Source organism: Candoia aspera, chromosome 1 (genome assembly GCF_035149785.1).
Source record: "Candoia aspera isolate rCanAsp1 chromosome 1, rCanAsp1.hap2, whole genome shotgun sequence".
In the NCBI taxonomy this organism is placed as follows: domain Eukaryota; kingdom Metazoa; phylum Chordata; class Lepidosauria; order Squamata; family Boidae; genus Candoia; species Candoia aspera.
This window is the reverse complement of record NC_086153.1, coordinates 527,621-553,425: the sequence shown is the minus strand read 5'-3', so window position 1 is coordinate 553,425 and position 25,805 is coordinate 527,621. Positions and strand designations below refer to the sequence as shown.

Genomic DNA, 25,805 nt, shown 5'->3' with positions numbered 1-25,805 from the left:
CTTTTCCCTCAGTGGATCCCATTGGAAAAAGCATTTGAAAGGAAACAGTTATACACTTCCCTTCCTTTGAAACTCTGCTGGCACCTTTTCCAGTGCAGTAAACCATACAACATGGGCTTTCGGAGTTTCCAAACGCAGACATGCTGATGTTAAATTTATGAAAAAATATTTTACTCGGACGTGGGCTTGGAGGGAGAGTCTCGGAGCTGCTGGTCAGAGTTGACATGGAAGCCCGGCTTGGAATGGCCTCCCCGAGCCAGCCAGAGTAGTCACCAACCCCAGCGGCCAGCCCTTCCTGGCTCCTCCGGTTGCCATCCTTGCCCCGAGCGGGGTGCTGCCCTGTGGTGGCTGGCTGGGGAGCAGGACAGGCTCCTCCTGCCTCTGGCCTGCAGCCGGGCCCCTGCTCTGCTGTGCCACTCTGGGCCATCTCGGGAAAGCCACCGCCACCACCTGGGCATGCTCAGCCACCACCTGCAGAAAAGATGCCAGTCATGCCGGATTCTCGGCCAGAGTGAGTCAGCAGGGACTCGACGGGCGCGCCAGCTTTTCAGAAGGGAGGAGGTTCCTGCTTGCGGTGGCAGCGGCTGTCGTGTTTTGCTTCACCAGAGTTTGGCTGGCCAGGAAGGGGGTCAGGGCAGGCCCGGAGGCCCCTTCTCCTTTCCACAAGCAGCAGCCGGCTCCCGGCAGCCAGGAGAGCAGACCTGCCCAGGCATAGGGCCGGGGCGTCCAGCACGTGCAACTCGCCCAGAGCTCCTGGCCACTTGCTGGGTAACTCCCGGGGCTGCTCCTTGCTGGGGCGAGCCGGTGCGGCCTGTCTCCCCTGCCTTTCCTCCAGCAGCCCCGAGCACTGCTCGTGGGAGTCGGGCGCCCCCAGGGACCTGGAGGCTCCGGCACCTTCCTGCGGGCCATCTCCAGGAGCCACCCCTGCGCCGGTTGGCTTGCGTTTCTGTAACCGCCTGTCTGGCTGTGGTGACCCTGGGCAGCGCACAAAGATTGGAACCAAAAATAAAGTAAATTATAAGACCAACATTCAGAACAGCCGCTCGAGTGACACGGCTGGGGCCAAAAAGCCATGCCACTGCGGCAGTATGTGAAGGCGATTGCTTGCTGCCAGGGAATGGCTTTGGTGGCTTCTGCGAGGTGTCGAGAGGCCCCCGCCTTCTGGGCCGTCTGCCAAGAGTGGCGCAAAGCGAGCCACGGCCACAGCCGTTCCACTTGGGCGGACTCACCTGGCCGGCCTCTGCCTTCTGGATCCCTCTCGAGGGGAGTGGCCACGCAGGGTGAGCCCATGCTTCATTGTGCCGGGTGCCCGCTGCACTGATCTCTTGCCTTGGGGGCCTTCATTCCCAGGGTTTGCTGGGTAGTTGCTAAAAATGAGGCATTGGGGGGGGTGCTTTGTGAATGCTCCTGCCTTTGAATCAAATTGGTGAGCTGGAAAGGGGGCTTCCGGGCTCCTGATTTTTGTCGTCATGGACTAACACGTCTCTCCTACAATGGCTGGCTGCTAGAGATGGGCAGGTTGTAGAATCATGGAGTTTATTTAGTATTTTAATCATTCATTCATTCATTCAATTTATATAGCTGCCCATCTCAAGTACATGACTCTGGACAGCTTGCAAGATTAAAACAATTGGAATATAGACAAATATTAAAATAAATCAAAAACATAATACACAGCAGCCAAAGAGTCATAAAAAGTCTTCAACTTAGCCAAGAAACGGGCTCCATCCTACCTCCGGGTCCCCAGGCTCAGGCCCAGAACCAGGTCTTCGAAGCCTCGCCAGCTGCCAGCAGGGTGGGGGCCAACCTGATCTCAGGAGGGATGATGTTCCAGAGGGCAGGGGCCCCAGCAGAAAAGGCTCCTCTTCTTTGGAGCCCCGCTAGCCGACACTCCTTGGCTGACAGAAGCTGCAATGCGCCTCTCCTGCCGAATCGGAGAGGACGGGTAGAACCAGCTGGGAAGAGACAGTCCCATAAAGTGAACCGGCCCTAAGCCATGTGGGGCTTTCAACGTGACCTCCAACACCATGATTTCCACCCAGAAACAAAATGGTAGCCAACGCGGCTTGTGGAGCAGCAGTGTCGATGCACCAAATAGCTGGCACCATTGACTGCCCGCTTGGCCACATTCTGCACCCGTTGAAGCTTCCAAATGCTCTTCAAGGGCAGCCCCACATAGAGTGCATTGCAGCAGTCTAAGCAGGAGGTCACAAGAGCGTGAGTGATTAACGCTATTGAATTATTAACTTGTAAGGTGCATGTCCTACCTTTCGCTAGGAGCTTAAGGTGGTGTACACGGCACTCCCTTCTCCTGTGAGGGTGGATGGGCTTTGAGAGAGATTGACCACTCCAGGGTCACTCGGTGACCTTTCACACCTGAGGATGGACTTGAGCCAGTCTCCCTGTCCCTTTCCAGCGCCTGAATCTCTGCGGCTCAGAAAGTCCTCTGAGTTCTTTCATTAGATAATCCCCTCATCCAAGCACTATTTTGAGATTCCTAAAGTCCAGAAGCTAAATTTTTAGGAAGAACCAGAATCCCCAGCTCTGTGCATATGCCCATGATTTTCACCCATAAGGCCAGGGAAATTCACAGGAGCAGAACCCTAATGTTGGAAGGGTCTTTGGGTCCAGCCCCCTGCTCCACTTGGGAATCCAGATTAAAACATTCCAGGCAGAGGGCCGTCACCCGCTGCCACCCGTGCCACTGCCCAGCTGCTCTTAGGAAGGCTTTTTCCCTGAACTTCCACGTGGAACCTGCTTCGTAGAGCATGGACCTTCCATGCCCTGCTGTGTGGGATGAGAAGGACCAGGGTGTGGCTTTTGGGGTGACATTGTTTGGGCCTTCTAAGGGGGCTGTTGTCTCCCCCTTGCCTGGTCTTTTCACAGGTGACACTCCCACCTCTTTGTTGCTGGGCCAGAGCCAAACTGGGTGGTGGGAGAGTTGGAAAAGCCACAGGACTCCCTGGCTTGGACTTGGAAGAGCGAAAGGTGTTTTCAATGGGTGGGGCCTCCTGGTGAGGGCAGCCTGACTTTGGGATATCCCAAACCTCCCAGTCTGAAGGGCCACAGGTTTTTTGGCCCAACTGGGCCTTGGCATTTTAAGGAAGGGGAAGTCACTGAGAGGCTTCCCACCTCCAGCCCAAGCCCTGGAAGCAGGCTGAAATGTGGCTCTTTTGCAGTTGGGGTCTCTGAAGGTGTGGGGGGCTGCAGGGGCTTCATGGTACTTGCAGGTCGGCCCCCCCCGCAGGACCCCATCCTTTCCAAGACACGGGTGTTTTAGTTTACTTGGGGCTTTGACACATTTGCTGCCTTTATCTAATGTTTATCTCATTAATAGGTTCGTTTTCTGTTCTTCCTGAGTACTACTTTATTTATTATTTAACAATATTTGAGCGAGGGCACCCTCCCAAAGCAAAACAAAGCAAACAAAGACCCCAAAAGCCATTCAAGACAGCTTTGACTTGGGCACCTTCTGCAGATTGCTCTGCCCATCGATGGGCGCAGGGGTCCCTTGGTGTCCAGGATTACCACTGCTAGTCCCTTCTCCACCACAGCCTTCTGCCCGCAGCATGTGGAAATGGCTTCTCAGCATGTCTCCAGGAGCCTTTTCAGGAAATTTATGGGAATAGCATGTTCTAAAAATGGGAGCCTCATTCCACAGATACTTCCGGGAAAAGGCTGTGTTAATTCCGTTGCCAGGGGAAAGCGTGCCCTCTGGACTAGAGGCCAGTATGTACGTGTGCGCAGGGAGGTCGGGGGTTGCCGGTTCTCCGCTTGGCAGCCTGGGGGAAAGGAAGCCAGCTGGCGGGGTCCGCTCCCGAGGAGCATGTGGGGGGAGCGGATGAGGGGCCAGCTCCTGGCCGGGCAGTCCAAGGGCGCAACAGTTCCTCCTGGAGCTTGGCTTCCAGCACAGGTCTCGGTCCAGCCGTGGCACAGCTTGGAAAACGTTGATTTTAGACTTTCTCCTGTAAGCCATTGGCCCTTTTCATGATGTCAGGAGGGATTCCTTAATTTTGCAGCTGCTTCCTGGCTACGTCAGAGGAGGAGAGCTTACGTCCTGGGCCTGGAGCTGTGCTCCCGGGGGTGGGGGGCGAAAGAAACAAATGAAGTGTTGAGTGTCTAATGGCTTCCATTGGGAGTACCGTCCTTCATCTTGCCCCTTCCCCGTTTTTGGCAGGCTTCACCTCTACCGCCCCCCTCCTGAACCAGACAGGCAGGGAGGCCCTGCCCAGAATTAGGGCCAGCCAGGCTTGGGGGTTATGGTCGGAGAGGGCAGTGGGCTTCTTGAGGGCATGGCCAGGGTGGCCTGCCTCTGGGCGGGTCCCCGCACAGGGCTGGGGTTGGCAGGCTTCCCAGGGGCCAGCGACAAGGCCTGTCCCAAGAGCAGCAGAGTTAAGGCCAGCACTGCAGGGCAGGTGCTGTGCCCTGCTGCTTTGGGGGAGATCCAGAGGGGAGGTTGCTGACCCTGCACAGTGGCAGCGAGGAGCCCCTCCCAGCAACTTGTGCTTGTGCTCTGGGGGGGTGGTCCAGCTGCAGGGCCTGAGAAGCCAGCCTTGTTGGCTGTGGGGGCCTGCGGGGGGTGGAGCCCGCCCCTTCCCTGGTCCTGCTCTCCCCATTGCCTCCCATCCCCCCACCGCTGCCCTTTCTGTTTGGGGGCCTTCCTTGCGCCTCTCGCCTCGGACCTTGTCTCGGGTCCGTCCTGTTGTTCGGAGTGGAGGGGGGCTGCCTGGTAGGTGTCAGGCGGCATCCCTGGTGCTGGGCCTGCAGGGGATGCTCCCGGCTGGGGCCCTTCCCCTCCACGCCACCACCCAGGGGCCTGCAGTCTGCCTAGGCTGAGCTGCGGCCCCTCCTCCCCCTCCCAGGGCGTTGGTGTGTGAGGGAGAGGGAACCGTGTCAACCAGTTCACCGCCCGCTCCAGTCTGATAGTCTTTTGCCCACTTCCTGCAGAACTGGCAGCCGCGGGGAAAGGGGCAGCCTCGGGTGTGGGGCTGGGAGCGTCTGGCTGGGAGTGACTCACGAGGCAAGAGCGTGGAGTGTCTGAGGGGCTGCGGTGATAAGGGGAGAAGCAGCAGCAGCTTGCCTCCAGGTGGAGTGTCGGCTCAGGAGGGAAGGGGTCAGCCACGCTCCTCCCCAGCCTCGCCTCGCCAGCTGGTGGGCAGAACTACACCGTAGGTACCCAGCCCGGCTGGGCAATCTGCAGGCTCTCCAGGAGCAGGGTGCTCCTTCCCTGCCCATCAGGTGGCAGATGCTCAGCCGAGCCTCCCTTCGGGGACGCTTCTGCAGGCTCAGACGGGGCCCATTTCTCCTCACCAAAGAGCTCCGTGAAAGGGGAATTGCCCTCTCTGAGCCGCTTCGGTCCAGGCTGCCTGAAGACCAGCACGTGCTTCAGACTGGCCTGGAGGAAGGGCATTGGAGGGCCGGATTGTCTCCTTCCTTTCCTTTCGCCTGCTCGAGAGTCCTCCTCCTCGCCTGCCCCCCAGGCCAGCCGGGGAGGGGCCTCAGCCACAGAAGGCCGTCCCCTGTGTGGAGGGGAAGCCGGAGTTGGCATTCCTGCACCCCTTTTCCTGGCAGAGAGGTGCCTTCTGCGGGCCGCCTCGTCCTCTTGGACGGCCTGGCACGCCCTGCCAGGGAGGGCTAACAGCTCTTATCCCTTTTCCTGGAGATGATCTGTTTCGGCACTCCTTGACAGTTACAATAACAAGGCCGGGCGCTCTGTTTCCCAGCAAAAGGACACTCGCGGCTGCCGCTGAAAGATGTATAGCGCTAATTAGAAATGCATAACATCCGGCCACATGGCAGCCTTCTCCCGGCCGATCCATTTCCTGAGACCCGACAACTTTGACGACCGTAGTTTATGTTTTCCATGAATATTATGTTCTCTGGGAAACCAGAGTCCTCTCTGCAGCGCGAGGCGGCCCAGGTAACTTGGTGGAGGGGGAGCCAGGACCTCGCCCAGGCGCTGGACCGGCCGGAACTCCCAGGCCCCGGCTTGGAAGGCTGCTGCTGCTGCATGGCAGGGGCAGGAAGGAAGCCCCAGTGGCCGCTTTGGCTGGGCGGGTGGGGTTGGGGGCCTGGCAGGGGCCAGCTGTCAGTCCCCAGACCTCCCGGGGTTCTTCCTTGCCTCCTGGAGCATCCTTTGGCCGTTGCTGCTGAAGATGGAAGTAGGCTTCCTGTCTTTCCAAGCCAGAAGGTGCTCTGAAACTGTAGAGTTAAACATGGAACAGGCTTAAAGTGGTTTTTTAAAGGAAAACAACCACAAGGCCAGAAACCCAGCTGGCCACCCCATAGTAGGCCCCTGCCAAATCCCCAGAGTTGCCCATCCCTAACGTGGCCTCGGAGAGGTTTGCAGAAGGTACCAATCGAAGTGAGTATTTGCGGAAGGTTTCCAGCCAAACCCGCGAGGAGCATTAAGGCTGCACTTGCAGCACTTCGCCATAAAGGCTGAAGTGCTGCGAGAGACTGGGCCATGTTCCCTTGAGGATGGGGCTACTCTGTGAAAGGAAGGGGCAAGTCACCCAGCCTGGCTTTGATTTGTAGGTCCTGGAAATTAAATTCAAACGAGAATCATCATCCTCATCCTCATCCTGAACTGTAGCTCATGAAGTTACTTCCTATGCACTCTGTCCCTTTATTTGTATCACATTAACTGCCCAGGGTCCCCTTTTCAGGAGAGATGAGTGGTGATAGAAATTTGAAAAATAAATTTTAAAAAAGTTGGCTTTTTTATCCCGTCCTTAGTTCCCAGACGCTCAGAGCAGCAACCCTTAAAGGCTGCAGGTTGGCAGCAATAGTCTGGGGTGCCACATCTGGTCCTCGAGTCATGCTGCTCTGCCGTAAGGGCGCCCTTCCAAGTCTCACAGGCTGCAGGCCCTTCTCTCACGGCGTTGGGGGAGCAGCCCCTCCAGCTGGGGGCAGGACAGGTTTCTGAATGCCTTGAGCTACCTTTTAGCCCGTCCCAGAGCTTGCAGTTCAGCCCCCCCACATTGTACCCCCTGGCCCCCCACTTGGCTGGTGGGAATGGCTTCCCAGCTCCCTTGGGGAAAACTCCCCTGGTGACCGCTGTATGGGTCGCTTGACCCATTTCGTTTGAGCTTTGGGTTGACAAGCGATACTCAAAGTCCTTTGATCACCACAGACCTCCTGCCACAGAAACTGGGTGCAAAGAGTGTAGGTGCAGAGTCACAGAATTGTGGAATCGGAGGGGGCCCCAAGGACCAGGAAAAGAAGTTAAGCCATCCTTGGGACATGGCTGTCCTGCCACTTCTTAAAAATCTCCAGAGGTGGGTTCAGATCTTATTGTGAAGTAGTTTTTCCTTATAGTTAAGGAAAATCCAGGTAGCTGCAATTTACCCCCATTGTTTCTGGTCCTGATCATCTTCCCTGGGTTCCCAAATATGGATAGCGTGTCTTCCCTTCTCTCCAGGCTGAATATCCCAAGGTCCTTCCTTCAATCTGCTCTCCAACCTCTGGTCAACTTTGTTGCTGCCTCTGAGCCCCCTCTAACCTGTCAGGATCCTTCTGGAAACACGGTTGTGTTCGCAGGGCCCCAAGTGTGGTCTGTGTGGTGGAATAAGGGCTTCCCTGCCTTTGATAAACACGGTTCTTCTCAGGCAGCCCAGAAGTGGCTTCTCACACAGCTGGCTCAGCCCCAGGCAGTCAACGCCCAGAGACTTCCCGTGCCATTGGCTGTGGTATCCTTCAGGACCGTCTGGTGGGGCAGCATTTTGCTGTGTTTCTGGTCCTTCTCCTTGGCCATGTCCAGAAGGTGGCATTGGGGGGGTTGCTGTTCAGCAGCTACATGACGCAGCTAGCAAGGGGCATTGGGGGCAGTTCCATCAACATGCTGAAGGTGCCCAGCACTGTGGCTCACAGTCAGTGGTCCCTGGTGTGGTTCCTCGTTTTGGAAATAGGCCAAGGGGAGAGGAGAAGCTGGAATTCAGAGCAGAAGGGGCAGGACCGGCAAGCCTGTGTGGAGCCCAGAGAGTACACGACGCCTGCATTGGAACATCTGTCCTGATTGCCAGTTGTTTCCTGAGCACGTCCTCAGGAGTTAAATCGTTTCAGCACTGAAGACCCAAGGGTCTGGTTGTCGGGTTTTGCAAGTTTGTCCAGAGTCCCTATCGGCAGAGAGGCCCTCTCGAAGAGGCCCCTGCAGCGGAGCGCCGTTCTCCCTTCTCCTGCGCTGCACCCGAGGCGTGGAACATGCTCCCTCGGGAGTTGGCCTTGGCCCCTGCCCGCTCTGCCCCTGGGCCTCTGTTTTGCCTGGCATTTAACTGAATTTACTAATATGTCCTTCTTAGTTTTCTGCATTAAAAAAAAAAGGTAACTGTTTTGAGTGCTTGTCTGAGTTTAAATCAGTAAATGATGCTGGTAAGGAGCAACCATTGCAATGCAAAGTCCCCCACGGCTGGCTGCAGGCCACGTTTTCTGGGGGCAGAGCTGGCACTTCATCCCTTGGGTGCTTCACAAGCCAACGTGGTTGGGCGCGAGAGCCCCAAGCCTGCTGGAGCCACCTCTCCTGCCTCTGCGCCTGCCGTACCGAGGGGCATGGGGGGCCCATCTCTTGGGGGTCAGAGTGCCCCTTTTGAGCTAATCTGGTTTCCTCCTCTCCATAAGAACAAAGGAGGAGCAGTGTTTTATGCAGCTAGTAGGGCTGATTTTAAAAAAATCCCTTTACCTGCCGAGCGTTCGAGATCTTAGGACAGGCAGCCACTGAGGAGATGATGAAGCAGGGTGGCCCGCTAATCCCACGCGATGCCTCGTAAGGCAGCTGAGCCTCACCCCAGCACCCAGGACTGATGAGGATTGAGAAGGGGGGGAGGGGCAGGGCAGGGCCTTGCAGGGGGGCCCTCCCTGTTCCTCTCTGGGCAGCTGAGGGCTGGCTGATGGCCTGGGCGGGGTGAACTGGCTTGAGAGTGCGTGACCTGGATCAGGCCCGGTGGGGTGGCTGGAATCGAGCAGCCGGAAAGGCCTGTCCTGCCAGGGGGCAGCACCCCCAGGGCTTGGCTTCCCTCCCGCTCACCAGCTTCTCACTTGCCTCCTAGAGTGCCTCTCCGAAGACTGTCGGTCCGTAATCCAGGAGCAGGCCTCCGCCCTGGGCCTCGCCATGTTTGCCATCTTGGTCAGGCGCTGCACCCGGCTGTTGCAAGGCGTCTCCCTGGGTAAGGCAAGGGGCAGGTGGCACTGGCACATCTGGGCTCCTGGGGGCACCTGTGACCCGTGTGCCACAGACCTGGCGCTTTTCTTCCAGGGGGCTGCAGTTTCATGGGCTTCTGCAACCCCTTCTCGCTACTGTCCCCAAGGCTCTGGGCAAGGGCCAAGATGACAGTCAGCCTGTCCAGCACCCATCTAGCAGGGGGGCCTGGGTCTCCAGCAGGGGAGTACAAGATCCAGCCTTGGGGAGGAGCTGCAGCAGCAGCAGCAGACTCAGGCCAGCGTAGAAGTCCCTCGACTCCTTTAGTGCTTTGTGGGGCCAGATTTGGGGACTCAGACCCCTCTGCGCCTCCATGCTCCTTCCTGGCTCCCCTTGCCCTGGGCTCCTCTGCCCAGGAACCTCCCCAGGGTCTGGAAGAGCAGGGCCTTTCTCTCTGCACAAGGCCAGGAGCCAGAGGAGCTGGGAAGGCGCACGGCTGCATTCGCACACGGGGCCGGCCCCCAAAGCTGGGCAGAGCAGACTTCACTGCATTTGTGTGACTCACCGTGCCCAGGGTCTGGCTGAACACAGTGGCCCAGTGCACCCAGCGTGCCAAGACCAGAAGAAGCCCGTCTTATCCTGGCACAAACCTGCAGCCAGGATCTGCAGAGCAGGCGGTCTCCCTGTGACCTTGGCCTAATGTTTGTTTGTTTGTTTCCGTTTTAAAATGACATGTTTTTTATATGTTACCACACGGCACGTACAGAACACGGTTGGGGGAGTCCGGTTCTCTCAGGTCTGCGATAAAAATAGCCCCAGGCTTTGCTACCAGCATCTCAGAAGCAATTTTCATCGAAGCTGCAGCAGCCTCAGGCTTCCAGAAGTAGAAACAGCTTGTGAGGGAAGTGGCCACCAGCCCCATATTCCCCAGCCCGGGCGGGCAGAGCAGTTCTCCTTGGGGCCAGAGGACAGCCGGCCCCAAGCAAGCCCAGGGACCCTCTGGACTGCCCCCCCTCCCAGCCACAGAGCCAGTCCTCCCGCTTGCCCACTGCCTCATCTTTCTGGGACTAGCACCCTGCAAGCCCCGCAGAGGTCCCTCCCTTCAGGAGGAGCACTCGGTTTGCTGCTGCTGCTGCTGCTGCTGCCGCCCAGTGCTTGGCCCAGTCGGTCAGAGCCAGAGCGCTTCTGTCCAAGCCATGTGCCGGTGCATCTCCCTTGTGGAGAGGCAGCTCCAGCACGGGGGCTTCAGCCTTCAGTGCCCTGCCCAGCACTCTGGATTACGAAGGAACCAGTGGGGCTGGGTTCATGCAACTAAAGTTGTTTAGAGAGTCCAGCTTGTTTCCTTGTTTATGTATTTTTTCTTAGGCTGCCCCAGTCTGTGGGACTCTGGGCAGCTTACAGAATATAAGAGTAGAAACTGTAAAAAAAAAAAAAAAAAAAAGACAGGACATATAATCCCAAAAGAAATCCATAGAAAATCAGTGAAATGACCGAAAACTCCCACAAGGGTCTCCTGTCCATTCTGACCCAAGCAGGTTTTAAGGGCTCACTTAAACAGGGCCAGGGCGGGGGCCACATGAATCTCAGAATGGGACTGTGGAGGGCAGGCACCATGGCAGAGGAGGCCCAATTCCTGGGTCCTGCTCAGTGACCTTGTTGCAGGAGTGCAGCTGGTCAAGTGTGTTGTGTGAGCACAGCCCTGGGGAGCCACTGCTCCAGCCCCACCCCCCGCCAGGCTTTCCGGTGTGCCTGGGGGAACCAGGGCAGTGTTCACTCCGACCGGTCCCCCCTCCCTTCTTGCAGCGGCTCAAGCCCAGGGGGACGCCGAAGACGACATCAAGGTCTCCGCTTTTCCGCCGGATCTGAAAGAGCTCCTTCCCAGCATCAAGGTCTGGTCGGATTGGATGCTTGGCCACTCGGACACCTGGAATCCTCCGCCCAGCGCTCTGGAGCTGCCCCAATCGTACGTCTGCTGCCTATGGGGTTGAGCCTGTCCCATGGGGTTGAGCCTGTCCCAAACGAAGGCATCCGGGGCCCCTCCGCATGAGCACTGGGGGCAGCTGCTCCCTCTTGCCCGGCCCGTTGGAACCAGGCTGAGGCTCCCCCTTTCTCTTCCTGTTCTTGCTGCATGCCTTGTGGGTAAATAGGGACAAACCCAGCCCCTCTGAACCCAGCATGGCGCCTCGTCCTCTCAGCTGAGATTGTGGAGGAGCGAGGAGGTGATTGCTGGAGGAGGAGGCTGATCCCCGACTTTGGCACCCGCCCGCCCATCCTCAGCTGGGTCAGCCTGGGAGGGTCCTGCCAGACAGCCTGGGGAAGGTTGACCATCCTGCTGAATTCAGTTTTCCATTGCGCCCATGGGGAACAGCACTCCCTCCCCAGTTCCTTCTGGGCATTCCCTTGGGGGCCCTCCTCCCCTGGGTGGGGCTTCAGTGAGAAATGGTCCCCCCCTTCCTCCTCCTCTTCTGCTGAGCAGAGCAGGCAGGATATCTGTCCCAGCTCCTTCCCCCTTTCCTCGCTGCCACTTTTTGCTTTTTTTTTTTTCATTTTGGCCGAGGAAATGGAAATCTCACACAGGAAGTGCCGGGCCCCACTTTGGGGAGAAGGACGGGTCTGTTTTCTGTTTGTTGGCTGGCTGGGAGGGAGGGAGGGAGGGCTGCTGCCCTCTCCTGTGCACGGTGGGCCCTCCTGGGCAGGAGCTCGGGCCCAGAGTGGAGGCGATGTGCCAGGGGTGGGGGCAGTAGTGCCCTGCTGCTGTCCCTCCAAGGCCCAGGTGCCAGCACAGCCACCTCCCATCCAGCAAGCCACCACCCACCAGATTGGGGGCCGGGGCTTTGCCGGGCTCTTCCGTCTGGACGGGGGGAGAGCCGCTGCCGAAGGCCGCTGCCTGCCTGCCTATCCGCCTGCCCCCGTCTCGGCGACCTCCTCTCCGAGCTCTTCCCCCTCGGCCTCCCTCGCAGCACCACCATCGATGACAGGCCCTGGGAACAGTCAAGGGCCTCCTGGGGATTGGCGTGTCCCCTGGCTCCTTGGCCCTGGGCCCCGGGTCAGGCTGTAGGAATGGGCGGGAGCACTTCTGCCCCCGCCCTGGTTTTGGAGGGGGAGGATCCAAGACAGCTGCTTCTCTTCCTTGGCCAGCTAAGAGAGAGCTAAGTCCCACTGCTGCCTCCTGCTGAAGAAGAACAACACTGGGAGGGGCGGGGGGGATGCTCCCAGGTGGGGGGCAGAGAGCAGATCTGCCCCCATGGCCAGTCCAGCCTAGCCTTGGCACAGCACACTCATCCTGTCCCCGGCTGGCAGTCGGTTCCCAGGGAGCCAGCGCGGCTCCGAGGCTGCTCAACGCAGCCCAGCTGCGGCGGTTGGTTTATTGCTTTCAGCTGGTACTTGAACCCGGGTCTCAGGCTTTGGAGCCATGCCCAGGTTTAATCCCCAGAGCTTTCTCTGCAGCTGTATGACACTCCGCTGACCCTGAATGAGGATAGGAAAATAGAGCCCATGCCAAGCCAGAGTCTCTTTTTCATTTGGAGCCTGGCGGCCTGCCCATGACCAGGGTTACATAATGGGAAACATAGCTGGGACTCTGGAGAGCCCTCCGCGCCTCACCAGGCTGCCCAGGCCCTCCATGTCCCGATGCTATAGATCTTCCTAATTGGTGCTGGCCAGCACATCTCTCCCCTGGAAGTGGGCTGCGTTCCGCTACCTCCCTCTCCCCCTGGAGGAAGGTGGTGGCACTGCGGGACGCCAGGTGTGGGGCACAAGGGAAGCAGGCGTTTCCCAGGGCTCTGGAGGGAAGCCTGCATTTGGGGTAGCAGACAGGTGAGCCAAATGGGAGGGGCTCTCCCGCCCCCACTTTGCATCCGCACGGCAGAATCTTTCTTTAGACACGGAGCTCTGCCTTGACAACCAAGGTTTCTCTTTGCACTGAGTGGCTGCGGGGATGAGCTGCGTGCGCTTGCACAGGGCACGGAAGATGGCCCGGCTGCCAAGCTCGGGGGCCGCCGAATCCCTCCTGGCCCAGCTCCTTTAAAGGAACTGGGTTTCTGCTCTGGCCTCCTCCCCAAATCCATGCCCCTCTACATGGAAGAGGCCTGAAAAGAAAGCCTTGCTTGGAAAGCCAGATGCAGAGGTGCTTCTCGTGGGAGGTGTCGGAAAAGGGGTGGGTGCCTTTGCAGCACCTGGTCTGTCCAGGGCAGGGGCACAGGGCTCGGCTCCACCGACTCTCGGGGCCCCAGCAGGTTTGCCAGCCTGAAGCTTTCTGGGCATACTCAGCAGGACCCTCTTCCCCCCTCGGCTGAGCCAGCCAGGGCATCCTAGCCCAACTCTGCAGCCCCTCCTCAGCATCCCTCTACACCTGCAGGCTCCCTTCTGCCCTCCCCCGCCACAGACTGCTGCTGATCAGGTGGGGGAGCCACGGTGCAGGAGGCATTTTATGGGCCCCACCCAGGGGAAAGTGAGGGAGCCGTGGCCCTGCATGCCCCCCCCCAGCTCCTGAAGGGCGTCTTCAGCAGGGAGCCTGGCCCCGGGGTCGCACAGGCACGGTTAGGGTTCTTGTGTCCAGCCCGGTCTCTTCAGACGTTCACTTCAGAGCCGGGGGGCAGGAGCGCACCCCCAGACTGAGGGGCATGTGGCAAGTTCACTCTCGTTTAACCCTTGCGGTTTGCAAGCCGGGCGTCCCTCCTCCTCTGCATTTCTCCCCACTGTCCGAGCCTTCTCGCCCGTTGGGAGAATAGGGCAGCTTGGGCAGGGTCCCAGGGCCCCTCTGGCTTGGTTGTGCAGATGGAGAGTTGGGGTTTGATTTATGGCAGCTGATTCCACCCCACTCCCAGGACTATCGTGAACGCAAGATGTTTCGTTTCAGTGTGATGCTCCCCCACCCGTCCTGCACATTTATTCCAGCAAATAAATGAGTGCAGATTGTCCACCTGGAGCAGCTTTCGGGGGGGGGGGGCTGGAAGCCGCCTCCCTGCCTTTCCAGCCAGTCCCAAAGAAGGTTAGCTCAAAGTCAGCCCCCTTTCCTGCCCCCTCCGCCTTGCGGTGAAAAGGTCCCCTCTTGAGTTTCCCCCCTTTAACTGGGGCCGAGGAGCAAGCTGGCCGGTGGGCCCCCCTGCCCCATCCGAACTGTTGCGCAGTTCTTAGCTGGCTACAGCCCGCCTGGCACACCGGCCCGGTGTGCCTGTCCCCAGCGGTGCCCCGCAGCTGCAACGGGGCAGCACTGAGTTTAGCGACCTTGGGCAAATTATACCCACACTGCAAATTCTCATAGTTTCTCTTATTCTGCTTATGTTTATACTTTAAGTGTTTTTTACGTTTCACTTTCCTTTTTCCATTTTAGTGTTGAAGGCCCAGCATCCTCCCCCTCTAACCAAGACTGGAAACCCTCCCTCCCCTCCCCAGCCCAGCCACTTCTGAGGTTTCCTCGGCCTGCCACCCCCTCATCCGCCCCCTCCCTCTGTGAGAAAAAGGCCCCTTTCTCATTCACAGCTTGCCCACGGGCAGGTGAGAAGAGCCGACTGGGCTGGGTGCTTGTCCAATGGGGATCCGTGGGGTCCCCAAGGCCCTGCTGCAGCACCAGAAGTGGGGGGAGAAAGGGGCAGCTTTGGGGCACCAGTGGGCTGTCCCGCCCTCCCTTGGGTGCCCAGCAAAGGCCCTCCCCCGGTGGGATCGCAGCCTCCATGCCTTCCCAGGGCCCGCCCCAAAGCCGTCCTGGGATGCGCCTTCTCCGACTGTCCCGAGTGAACCAGAGGCGGCTCTTCAGCCTTTGCTGTGCTGGAATCGTCTCTGCTCATGTTAAAACAGCTTAACAGTATAGCGATAACACGTCAGCTGGTCAAGTTTGTGCAGAATTGTCTGCTTCTCAGAACTCCTCTCCCCTTTCTCAGTAATTCAGCCACGGGGATGCTTTTCTAGAGCAAGGGAGCACAAAAGAATGCTGAGGACTAGAAAGTTACTGCTGGGGTTGGCCTGGGCTTGGCATGCCCATGGGTCACGTGCTTGGGAATCTGCAGGAAAACCTCTGAGAGAGGGGGGAAAGGCAGGTCTCCAGGCCCCCTTCACAGTGCTGGGGTGGGCCCCTCAGAGACTGGCCCCGGTGGTGGGTGAAGGACCAGGTGGCTCCAGAAGGGGGCCTGACTCTCTGGGGGTTGTGCTCCTCACTGCAGCAAGCGGGGGCTGGGAGCCCCGAGGAGGGAGGCCCCATCAGCTGAGGCCTCCTCTCCCCCCCTGCGCAGGGCTTCGGTGGATGTGTGGGCAACCCTGGCAGACTTCTGCAACATCCTGACTACCGTGAACCAGTCTGAGGTGCCCCTCTACAAGGACCCCGACGAGGACCTTGCCCAGCTGGGCCTGGAGGAGGATCGGCTGCTCTCGGGCTTCGTCCCACTGCTGGTTGCCCCCCAGGAGCCCTGCTACGTGGAGAACACCTCGGACAAGGTCAGGGCCGGGGCACGCTGCCCCTCCTCCCCCCCGGGCTCTTCTTCTTGGGAAGCATTTTTGTACAAACGGAACACGATTAAGTCATTGAGAAAGGGTGTTAAGGGAAAATAGCGACCTTTTAGCCGCTGACATCCAGCTCTGTGTCATGAAAACCCCTCTTGACTTCCTTTTGCTGCATGTGCAAGAGAGAGCGAGAGAGAGTTTGCTGGCTGGCATGCCGTGTCTACGGTCATTTCCTCCCTTGTTTAGAGAGCGCAGCTTGCCTTGGCAGCCCTCCCCCTCGGCTCCAAATGGCTTGCATCATGCTCAGAGCAGCCCTCTCCTCTCCTCTCCTCTCCCCCACCCCATCCCATCCCATCCCATCCTTCCCCACCCGGGCTGGCTGCAAGGAGGAAGCCAGCAAGATCTGGGCTGCTTCCTCTGCGGAGCCGAGCCACGAAGAAGCCGCCGGCAGGGAAGCAACGGCAGGCACCCTGTGCCAAGCAGAGGAAGCTGCTGCCCACCTCCTGGCTCTCCTTGTGGCCCTTCCCCTCGTTGAGGGGGGGAGGATCCACCACACGGACCTCCCTGGTGCCACTGCTCCAGCAGAGCCTCTGTTGTGTGCCAGAGACTGGCACCGCACGGCTTCTGCATCCCCTCTGTGCAGGCAGGGGGTCCTGAGATTCTTTGAAAGGGGGGGCAATGCGTGGAGTTCCACTTTCCCAACCAAGGGGCTTGGGCTCACTTGCGCATGAGACACCTTGGAGCCTGGCAGGGCACATTCCCCAGCGGGGCCTGTTGCCCAGAGAGTTCTGCAATGGGAAACATACTCTCCTGTCATCCATCGCAGGGCAGGGGGGCAGGGCAGGATCTGGGACAGGAAGAAGTCCTGTGTCTTGACCTGGTGCTGGGATTCAGAGCTGGTGGCACTCCTTTCCCGGCTGGCCTTTGGTGGTGGCTGGGAGGTTGGCGCATCCCTGCTCTGCTGCCCCCTTGTAGCCTGGGCGGGCACGGGTGGGTTCTCCTTGAGGCAAGGCTCAGATGATCGCGGGCACAGAGGGCACAGACAGAGCCTGACTTCCATAGGAGAAGCACCGTCACTTCGGCCTGAAGACAGCAAGCCTGATCTTGGTGAGATGCGGTTAATGCTCTTGGCAGGCATGCCTGAGTTGGGGGGAGGCAGAAACCTGACCCTCCCGCGAGGGTCCATCCTTAAAGGCTTTTAATTGCTCCCCTCTCTTATCTGGCCTGCCCCTTCAGGTCCCAGCACCCCCCCCCCCCGAAATGTGTCTTTCTGATCTGCAGGGCCAACAAAGGAGACGCTCTCCTATCGTCCCTGCTCTTCCCTGCCTGTGGCACCTGCTGCTGGGGCCCATGAAAACCAATGGGCAGGGTGACTCTCTTGGCCCACACAAATGGCGAAGCGGGCTGTGCTTGGGCCCTTGGTGGGCCTCCCTAGCTGGTCGGTATTTGCCAAATATGTCCCCCCACCCCCCGCCCTTGCACAGAGCCTCACACGACCCAGGTCAGGAGAGCTTTCCAGAATCAAATTCCCTCCACCATGTTTGTCAGCTTCTTCGGCTGATTGAACCCCCTTTGGGAGGTGTCACAGATCTCCAAGGAAAGGGTGTCTGCAGGATGTTGAGATGGTTCCCACTGGGCACCCTCCATGCCCTGGTCAGGCTAGTGGGGTGGCAGGTCCAACTGCGAGGCTGAGCGCCGCCTTTCCTCCCAGCCCCTTTCTGAACCCAGCCCTGGGTTGGCCGAGGTAGCACGGTCTCCCCTGTCACCAGCACAGGGACCTGCGTGCCCAGAGAGGCCTGTGGAATTCCAGCTGGGTCGGGACAAAGGGGAGCTATCCAGCTCAGAAGGGAAACGGAAGAAGGAGGGGCCGGTGCAAGGAGGGGCTAGAGCGGAGCAATGAATCTGGGGCTCCCCTCCCCCCCGAAGTCTCTCCTGCCGGGGCTGCTGAAGGTTTCTGGGGCGCTGCAGATTGCAAAGAGCAAGCCGCTGTCGGCCTGCTTAATTGATGTCCGTTGGAGCTGGGGCGCTGCCAGCTTGTGTTGGCTGCGCTCCAGCATTCTGTAATTTCGGAGCCAGGTGTGAAGCGATGTCTGTTCCGTCTTGTTCCCAAGCACCTACAGAAGCCTCCTGCGTCCCACTGGGGGCTGGAGCCTCCAGGAAGGAAGCAGCTGTGCAGGTAGACAGGGAAAGGAAGCCGCCCGGCAGCAGCAGAGTGCTTCTTGCTGGGGACGGGAAGAGGCGCCTCTCGCGCAGCCCCATCCAGGTGTGATGACACAATGCTGCCTTCCTGCCAGGGGGCACCTGGAGCTCCAGCCAGGCCAACACCTGCGAGAGGAGGGCGTCTTCTATGCTTTGGGGATCCAAGCCTCGGGGGGCCCCCAGTGAGAAGAGGGGCACGGCCAGAGAAGGAGGGGCACGGCCCCCTTTCTCAAGGGAGGGCCCAGATGCCTGGCTCCCCGGTTAGGCCTGTGATCCCCGGCTCTAGTGGAGAGGGCCTTTCCCCCTGCAAGTCCCTCCGCCCTTGGCCAGCTGGATGGAAGCGTGGATGGAAAGAGCCCCGGAAACAAGCCCACCCAAGCAGGATGCCCACCCGGGGGGAAAGATGGGCCTGTCCACAAAGAGGAAAGGACAGCCCAGTCTCCAGCCATCACTGCAGGGGCCCCCTGGGTAGGCATTCTGCTTGCAGAGGGCACCTGGCCCACTCTGCCACCCCATTAACCTAGGACCGGGGTGTCTCAGCACACGTCCTAAACCCCCAGCTAGTGAGACCAAGCTCTGGATTTGGACTGACAAACGCTCAGCCTCTCAGGCTACCTGGAAGTCTTAGCGGTGCTGCCGAAAGGATCGGTAACCTCTGGGCAGAAAGTGGGACCTGCGCAGCATGGCCTGTTTTCCCACCACCCCACCAGCCATCCCATCCCAAGCAAGAACATTCAGTTCTCCCTGGTCTGTCTGGAGGCTCCTCTGTCCCTTTTCTCTCTGCGGAAGCTCTCGGGCATCTTCAAATATCGGGGCCCCCCCTCTCCGCCCAGAAACCTCATGGGAACTGTCCCTTGTGTGCACAGGGTGCTTTTCCAGCCACTTACACAATGGCCTTCTCAGCTGAATGTCAGAAGCAGACGTGTGGCAGGGACGCAATGTTTTTTTAACTGATCAAGCCACCCAGTGAAAAATATTGCCACCCGCTAAAAAGCGCAGTTAAGAAATAAGGCCCATCGTGATGGGAAGCCGCAGGCCCCATCCCGGAAGAGGCCTTCCCCAGCCGCCCCTTTTCTGCTCCTGTCGAGCACTGCATGGTTCTTTCTCCAGAAGTGCGTTCGTATTCATTGGCCCAGCAAAGACGTAAAATGGGGGGGGGTGCCATTTCTGTGTCCTGGGGAGTGAAGGAGAAGGGGAGCTTGATATGGCAAAAGGGAGTGTTGTTCCGGAGGGGTCTCCTGCCCCCCTTCCCTTTGGCCACCCGGCCGGGGTTTTCCTTGCTGTGGGATGCAGTTGCGGCTGCTTCTGGCAGGATCCACCTTGGTCGGAGGCGATGGGCCAACCCTGCCCTCCTCGGGCCCCAGTCTTCCGTTGAGCTCTTGGGGCCGCAGGTCCTGCCAACAGTCACTCTTGTGGGCCAGGCAGCCCACACCTGAACAAGGACCGAATGGCAAGGAGGATCAGGGGAGCCACGATGCACCCCGCCCTTCTCTCCCCACCCCACCCCTGCTTTCCCAAGCACCTGGTGGCAGGAGGGATGGGCATCTCCTGAGGGGAGGACTGTTCTGGCTGCTTGGCTCAAGGCTGTGAAAGGAGGCCAAGGCCAGGCCGGGGGCAGCCCTAGGGGTGCAGGAAGCCCGACACGGACTACCAAGATTGGGGCGGCAGCAGTCCTCCACTGCCAGGAGCAGGGCTCGGAGGCCGTGCCCGCGTGGCCACAGATGCCCGTCCCCGGTCCCCGTGAGCTCTCAGCTCCCCCTACCTCCCCCGCCCACTTCCCCCCCCCAGACCCCATCCTGCTCGGCACTGTCTGGGAGGGGCTGGCGGCCGGCCAGGTGTCATCACTCGCGGCAGCGAGTGCCCTGCTGTGGGAGGGGAGCGGGGGGAGCCGATAAGATCAGCCGCTTGAGGTGATGGCACCGTTTCAAATAAACCAGGCATGACCCAAAGCTCCCACTTCAAATGGGGAATGAAATTGCTTCATCCGTTTGACAGCTTGCTCTGTGAAACAAAATTTATCTTCTCTTAATTGCCTTGGATCCTGAGAGGCTGCGTGCAGTCATTCCGAGGAGATAATTACCTCAAATTTAAAAAATATGTGGCTATGCGTTGCGCCTCCAAGGGCCGAACTTGGGGTCGTGGCCAGGGGGCCCCCCCCCGAGAGTCAGCAGAGCGGGGGACTCTTCCAGTCTCTGGAACCAGCCCCCAGCACCCTCCCAACGGGGCAGGCGAGGGGCCACGGCCCTCCTTGCCCCTCTTCCCTGGGTCTGCTCAGGGGCGCCTGGGCACTGGTTCCTCGGGCCTCCTCCTGGGCGCTCAGCGCCAGAGGAGAGATTTCAGGGCTGCAGGTTGGCTGCTCTTTGCTGGGAGCCTCCGTTGGGGGAGACGCTCTCGGAAGAGAGGGCCAGCTCTATTGTGGAGGTGCCAGGAGGAGGGGGGCATTGTCTGATGGAAGCGGCGAGGCGGGGTGGTCAGAAGCTCCAGAAGGGAGGCAGCCCAGGGCCTGGCAAGCAAGGGGTGGATGACTTGGGCCAGCGTACAGGTTTACAGGTGCTTTCTGGTCTGGACGGGAGTCTTCAGCTGCTAAGGACCCTCCCTGCCAAGGCAGCGGCTCTCCTGCCAAGCCGGGGCCCTTTGGACCCGCAGAGGTGTGCCATCTCCCAAACACCTGCTATTTGGGATGCTGCAGCCCCCACTGGCTGGCAGTCCTAATTAGGCTTTGGGGCAGCTCCCCAGCCCAGAGAATGAAGCCACTCAGGCCTGTTGGCTTGAGAGGGTCCTGGCCAACTGTTGGTCGTTTGGTCTCTCAAGAAGCAGCAGGACACTTGGTTCTTCCTGGAACCACCAGACCAGGGCTGCCAGTGGGACCTCAGAGATGCAAAATGCAGGCGGGTGGTGATATTGAGGGTGCCTGGGCAGCAGGCGAAGCCTGGGCAGGTGGTGGAGTGACTGGTCTGTCTCAGGACAGCAGGTAACCCGGCTCCTGGCAGCCCTGCCTCTGGAGAGCCCTCGCCGGAATATTTTAGCTGGCCCCCTTGTCTGCAGCTGTAGGCCCACCTGGGCTCTCCTGAGCAAGGCAGCACCCTCCTCCGGGAGCCAGGCCCCTTCACGCAGGTGCTGCTCTCTCCATACAAATCAAAGGGGTGCCCCCCACCACGGGGCCTGGCCACGCCCATTCACTTCACTCCACGGCTGGGCAGGCCAGTCGCCTTTCCTAGTGCTCTTTGGCACTAAGGCTCCTCCTGGCTCCCTGAGATCCCTCCTTGTTCCTCCTCTGCCCAGGGGGCTTTGAAGGCCCAGGAGCCCCGCTGAGCATGGCCAGAGGGCCCCAGAGGAGCCCCCGCTGCCCTTCAGCCACAGCAAAGCCAGCAATGTGCTGCTTAAAGCGAAGGAGCCCCTGAGGGTAGGGCAGGCTTGCCGTTGAGTGCGCTCTTCCTCCCCTCCCCTGGAGCCGCTCTGAGGTGCCTCCTCCAGGGAGAAGCGATGCCTCCGGCTCACAAGGGGAGTGGCCTCCAGCCCATCCGCGAGCCTGCTTGGAGAGGCTGCCTGAGCTGGGGGACCCCAATTGAACCCCCACCCCCCAATGCCCCGCTGCGCTCAGGAGTAGGGCTGACTGGAGGCGCAGAGACACGGCTGCTGTCCTTGGGCTTCCTGGGCCGCTGCGTTCTGGTTGATCTTTCTGATTTCCGCCTTCCTTGAGAGGCAGTTTGGGTAATGTCAGAAACCAGCACCCTTGCCAGGTGGAAGGAGGCTTTTCCCTGGGGGAAATTAATATTTTCCCAGGGGGAAATTAATATTTTCCCAAGGGACGGGAATCAGTTACGTGATGCACCCCAGAATAGACCAGGAGGAGAGGGACCCCCTGTTGTCCCCCTGGCGCTCGTTCTCCGTCCCTCGTGCTGCAACTTGTCGGTGGCTTTGCTGCAGTGCAAACTGGCAGTGAATAAGTGTCAAGAAACAGCTCCATCTCCTCCCAGATGCTTCCTTCTGCACGCCTCTCTGGGCAGAGGTGGCTTCGCGCGCTCTCGCGCTCTCTCTGGAACAGCAGCCAGTTCTTCCTAGGCCCTTGACCCACACCTGGCCTTGGCAGTCAAGCTGCTCTCCCAGACAAGGATGAGGTTCTCCTCTGCGAAGTGCCCCTTCTGGAAGTCCCGGGGACCCAGAAAATCACCCCGTTGCTCTTTCTGTTCCTCTGAATTCCTTCCCAATGTTGTTGTTGTCGTCGTCGTGGCTTCTTTCTGCCTTCACATCACCACTTCCCATGGAGCCTCCTGGATGACTTTGGGCCACTCGTCCCCTCTTTGTGCCTCCTGCCTTGTAGGGTCGTTCCAAGGGTCAAGCAAGGGGCTGAAGAGGGCTCACCGTACCTCAAAGCTGTTCCCAAAGTTACAGAACGTGCTCCAGGGTTTATTTACTGCCTGCTGCCATAAGCATGTTGACTCCCAGTGGTTAACAACAGAAAGGCAATAAAATGCCCTAGAATTGTCCGTGTAGGCGAGGCCCTGGTCGTTGTAATTGCCAATAAACCATCCACCCTGACCAATACCTGAATCCTAAACCAAGACACCCGCTTCCTCTCCTCCCCACAGGAGGGCAGGGCGGGGCACCCTGGCGGGGTGGGCTCCATTTGAATGTTCCCCTTCCGCCTTTTCAGCTGCTTGATGCTGCTGCTGGTGTGCTTTTTATCCCATGTGCTTCTCGGTAGCCCCTGGGGTGCAAATCGAGACCCAAAATACAAATACAGAAGTCACCTTCTGCAGAGCCCTGCTCAGGCCCGCAACTAGGGTCTGTGTCACCTGGGGCAAACATGGATTCCATGCCCATTTTGGCGTCCCCCAGCGCTCATATTGGCACACACCCCAGCGCCTGGGGCACTTCCCCCCCCCCCCCGCTAGTTGCGGCCCTGGCCCTGCTATATGGGCTCTGGAGGCCTTCTCCTCCACAGCCCTTCCTTGAGCTGGGACTGCCTGCGTGGTGGAAGGTACCAGGCAGGGTGTATGTCGTCTTGGCATAGGGCAGCCTGTGCCGGGCAGCAGGGAGGGCTCCCCGGGCTGCCTCCTTGACCAGCACGAGGATCGAAGCTCTCGCCCGGGGCTCCAGGCCGCCTCTCTGCTCCCACACAGCTCAGTCCTTTGCACCAAGCTCCTTGCCCCCCGGGCAGGTATTTGCTTTTGGGGGAGGAAAGCCCTTCCTGGCCAAGCGGAACAGAGCTGGCAGAAAGTGAGGGAAAGGCGGGAAAAACGCGGCACTCTGTTGGCACCGGAGCAGGGGCGGGAGAAGCCTTGTCTGGAACCGTCCTGCCTGCCTGGCCACGGGCGGTGGAATAAAATCCACCCCGTTGCATCTGGCCAGCTGCAGCCCGTTCCCACCCCCTCCCGTTCCATAGCTTGGAAGTGCTGAGCTAATTCTGATCAGGACCCTAGATTCGGGGGGTGGGGGCTATTCCGCCGCTGACTTTCCGACTTTGGATGCATTGCTTGGGGAGCGCGGAGCTGCGGCTCGAAATGCGGGGTGGGTCTTTGGAGCAGAGGGATCGTCAACCCCTTCTTGACCCCCCCCCAGCGGAGCCGCTCCCCGTCTTTCTGGCCGCCGCCTCTCTGGGTCTCCGCAGAGCTGCTCGGGGCCGCCCGCCTCGCGTTCTCCGCGCTGGTGACGTCTGGCCGGCGGGGCCGCCAAAAGCCAAATCCCGCCGGGCGCACCGCGGGAGGGCGGGGTAGGGCGCGCGCTCCTCCGGAGCCGCTGCAGGGGCGGGGCGCCTCTTCCCCCCCCCCCCGGTCACACCCTTTCCGAGGAGGGCCTCGTCCCAGCTCCGCAGCCCTGGAAGAGGCGTCCCCGAGGCCGACTCCGAGCGAGCTGCCCCGGGGAGGGGGGAGGAGGTGCCGCCATGCCCAGATTAGGAAATGCCCCGAGGCCGGAGCCGTGCGCGAAGCCTCTTAGCCGGAAGCGAGAGCGGTTGCTCCATCCTCTTCTGATCCTGTCTGCCCCCGTGGGCCTTCAGCCCCCTTGCCCTGCCCAGGCCTGGCTGTGGGGTGGGATCTCCACCTGGAGAGAAGAGGGACCTCCTCGGTGCTCCCCCTCCAAACAGATAGATTTGCTTTGCACTTTTTTGGGCAGGGCAGAAAAATTTCCTGGAGCCTTAGTGGAAGAAAGTGGGCCTCTTGGCTTTCCTGGACCTGGGCCAGGCCAGGCTTCAGAGGACCCCCTCCTTTGGGCAACCATCGGCGGTCCTCTCTTGAAAGGGGCTGAGTCTTTCCTGTGGCCGAAGACCATCCTCTGACTGAGACCCAGCGGCTCCTGCTGAAAGAGTTGGGCAGCCCAGGGCGAAGGCCCAAGGCATCCTGGAGAGGCTGGGCTTTGCACTCTGCCTTTCTGGGCCAGGAAAGAAAGAAGGCAAATTGCATGGGTCGTTGGTTTGCTCTTTTTGCGTCAGTCTGATTTTTACTGTCAGGGGAAGGAAAAGAGACCAAAGACCTGTTCGCCCCTTCCGGTCACCTTCGTCGTTGGCAATCTCCGGCTTCCTCTCTGACTCTTGGGATTTTGATGGGTGTTGCCCACAGAGGTCAAACTTGGTTTAAAAGAAGACGCTGATGTTCCCAGGAAGCTATGATTTGTTAGCCACTGGGACAGGCTGACACATGAAGCGGCGAGTTCTCCTTCACTGGATGGTCCCCGTCAGATGCTCAGCGATGGCAGCCACTGTCCCAGAGTGCAGCTTCCCCTGTGTGCCGTGCCAGGCTTGGCCCTTTCTGTACTTGCTCTCAGGTGGCCCTTTGGACCGCCTGCGGGTGCTTATGGAAGTGGTGGTTGGACTTGCGTCCCCGGGAGCAGCCCTCTCTGCTCCCTCCCTCTCACCACGGCTACGAGGCCAAGGAGCCAGATTCCCCTGGCCCATCCAGAGGCAACGCAAGGCACCCCCCAGGCTTGCCATCCCTCCCCAGCCTCCTGCAGGCAAGCATGGGCGGGCGGGCGGGTGAGGGTTTCAGAGGCCATATTCTGCCAAGTTGGCAGAGGGGGACAGCCTTGCAATGTGAGGTGTGCCTGGGGGGGGAAGCAGAGAAGCTGGGTGGCCCACACAGCTCAGGGTGGGTCTTGGGGCTGCCATACCTCTGCAAACTCCCTGCTGACGGGCCCGAGCATCCTCCGGAGGGGGCTGGAAGGGGCTTCACCCAGCCCCTCTCCATGCCCAGGCACATGGCCGGGCCTCCCACCCCCTCCAGCCCGAGCTCCTCTCAGCCCCTGGGCGCACCCTGGGAGCCTCAGGCTGCTCTCCCAGCCTCCACGCTTGCGCACAGAGCCCAGCCAGAGCAGCTGCCTCTTCAGGAGTTTTCAGAGGACAGATAAAAGGTTTTGCTTTTAATTTGAGCAAGCGTTTTAGCTCTTCAGACTGTTTTAGGTCTCTCATTTCACTCCCGCCCCCCACGGGTGCTGCTGCTGCTTTTTTCCAAGGGAACCTGATCGTACTGCTCTTAGGATTGTTGCTGGAGCTGTTTTGAATGTGGCCTTGACAACTGCAGCACCAGAGTGGGAGATACCACAAATCACAATAGGAAAATAGCACTCCTCACCTCAGCCTTGTAAGGCAGGCCAGCCCGTGTGTGGGTGTGGGTATGCGCGTAGTGGCCTGAGCGTGGGTGAGGCCAGGGTCAAGCCTCGCAGCACTGAGCGTCCCTTGCTTCCCACAGGAGCCAGGCAGGCAGAGCATAGGATCAGGGTGATGGAGTCAGCCAACAATGTGCCACACGCCTGGCAGGCAGCATCCTTTGCTGGCCACCCTGGCGTTGCTTCTCCGCCATTCCTGACCACCATGACTCACTCGGCCAGCGCAGCCTTCTAAGCTGGCGGGGATCAGAAAAGTCTTGATGCTGCTGGGAAAGAGGCAGCCTGTGCCCATTGTAAGGACTTTGTGCAAATCAACGGTGGGGCCATATTGAGCACACAAGTCCCATTCTAGAAAAGAGTCTGGTGGACCTGGGAAATGTGCGGGTTACAGCCTGAGAGGGTCCTTAGATTAGGAAAAGGGGAGCAAGGAGACGCAGAG

The 25,805-nt window shown here is 59.6% G+C and overlaps 2 protein-coding genes across 3 annotated transcripts in view; both read left to right on the top strand.

Moving 5' to 3' along the window:
- VTN (vitronectin) overlaps window positions 1–25,805 on the top strand; it is a 116,367-nt gene that overhangs the window by 68,143 nt on the left and 22,419 nt on the right. The window lies entirely within an intron of this gene.
- The window catches only part of SMG6 (SMG6 nonsense mediated mRNA decay factor), a 78,760-nt gene that overhangs the window by 41,403 nt on the left and 11,552 nt on the right, over window positions 1–25,805 (top strand). For both annotated transcript variants that reach the window (XM_063294865.1, XM_063294856.1), the window contains exons 11-13: window positions 9,045–9,161; window positions 10,937–11,096; window positions 15,361–15,562. In XM_063294865.1, coding sequence (XP_063150935.1) covers window positions 9,045–9,161; window positions 10,937–11,096; window positions 15,361–15,562 — 479 coding nt within the window. The remainder of the gene's footprint in view (window positions 1–9,044; window positions 9,162–10,936; window positions 11,097–15,360; window positions 15,563–25,805) is intronic.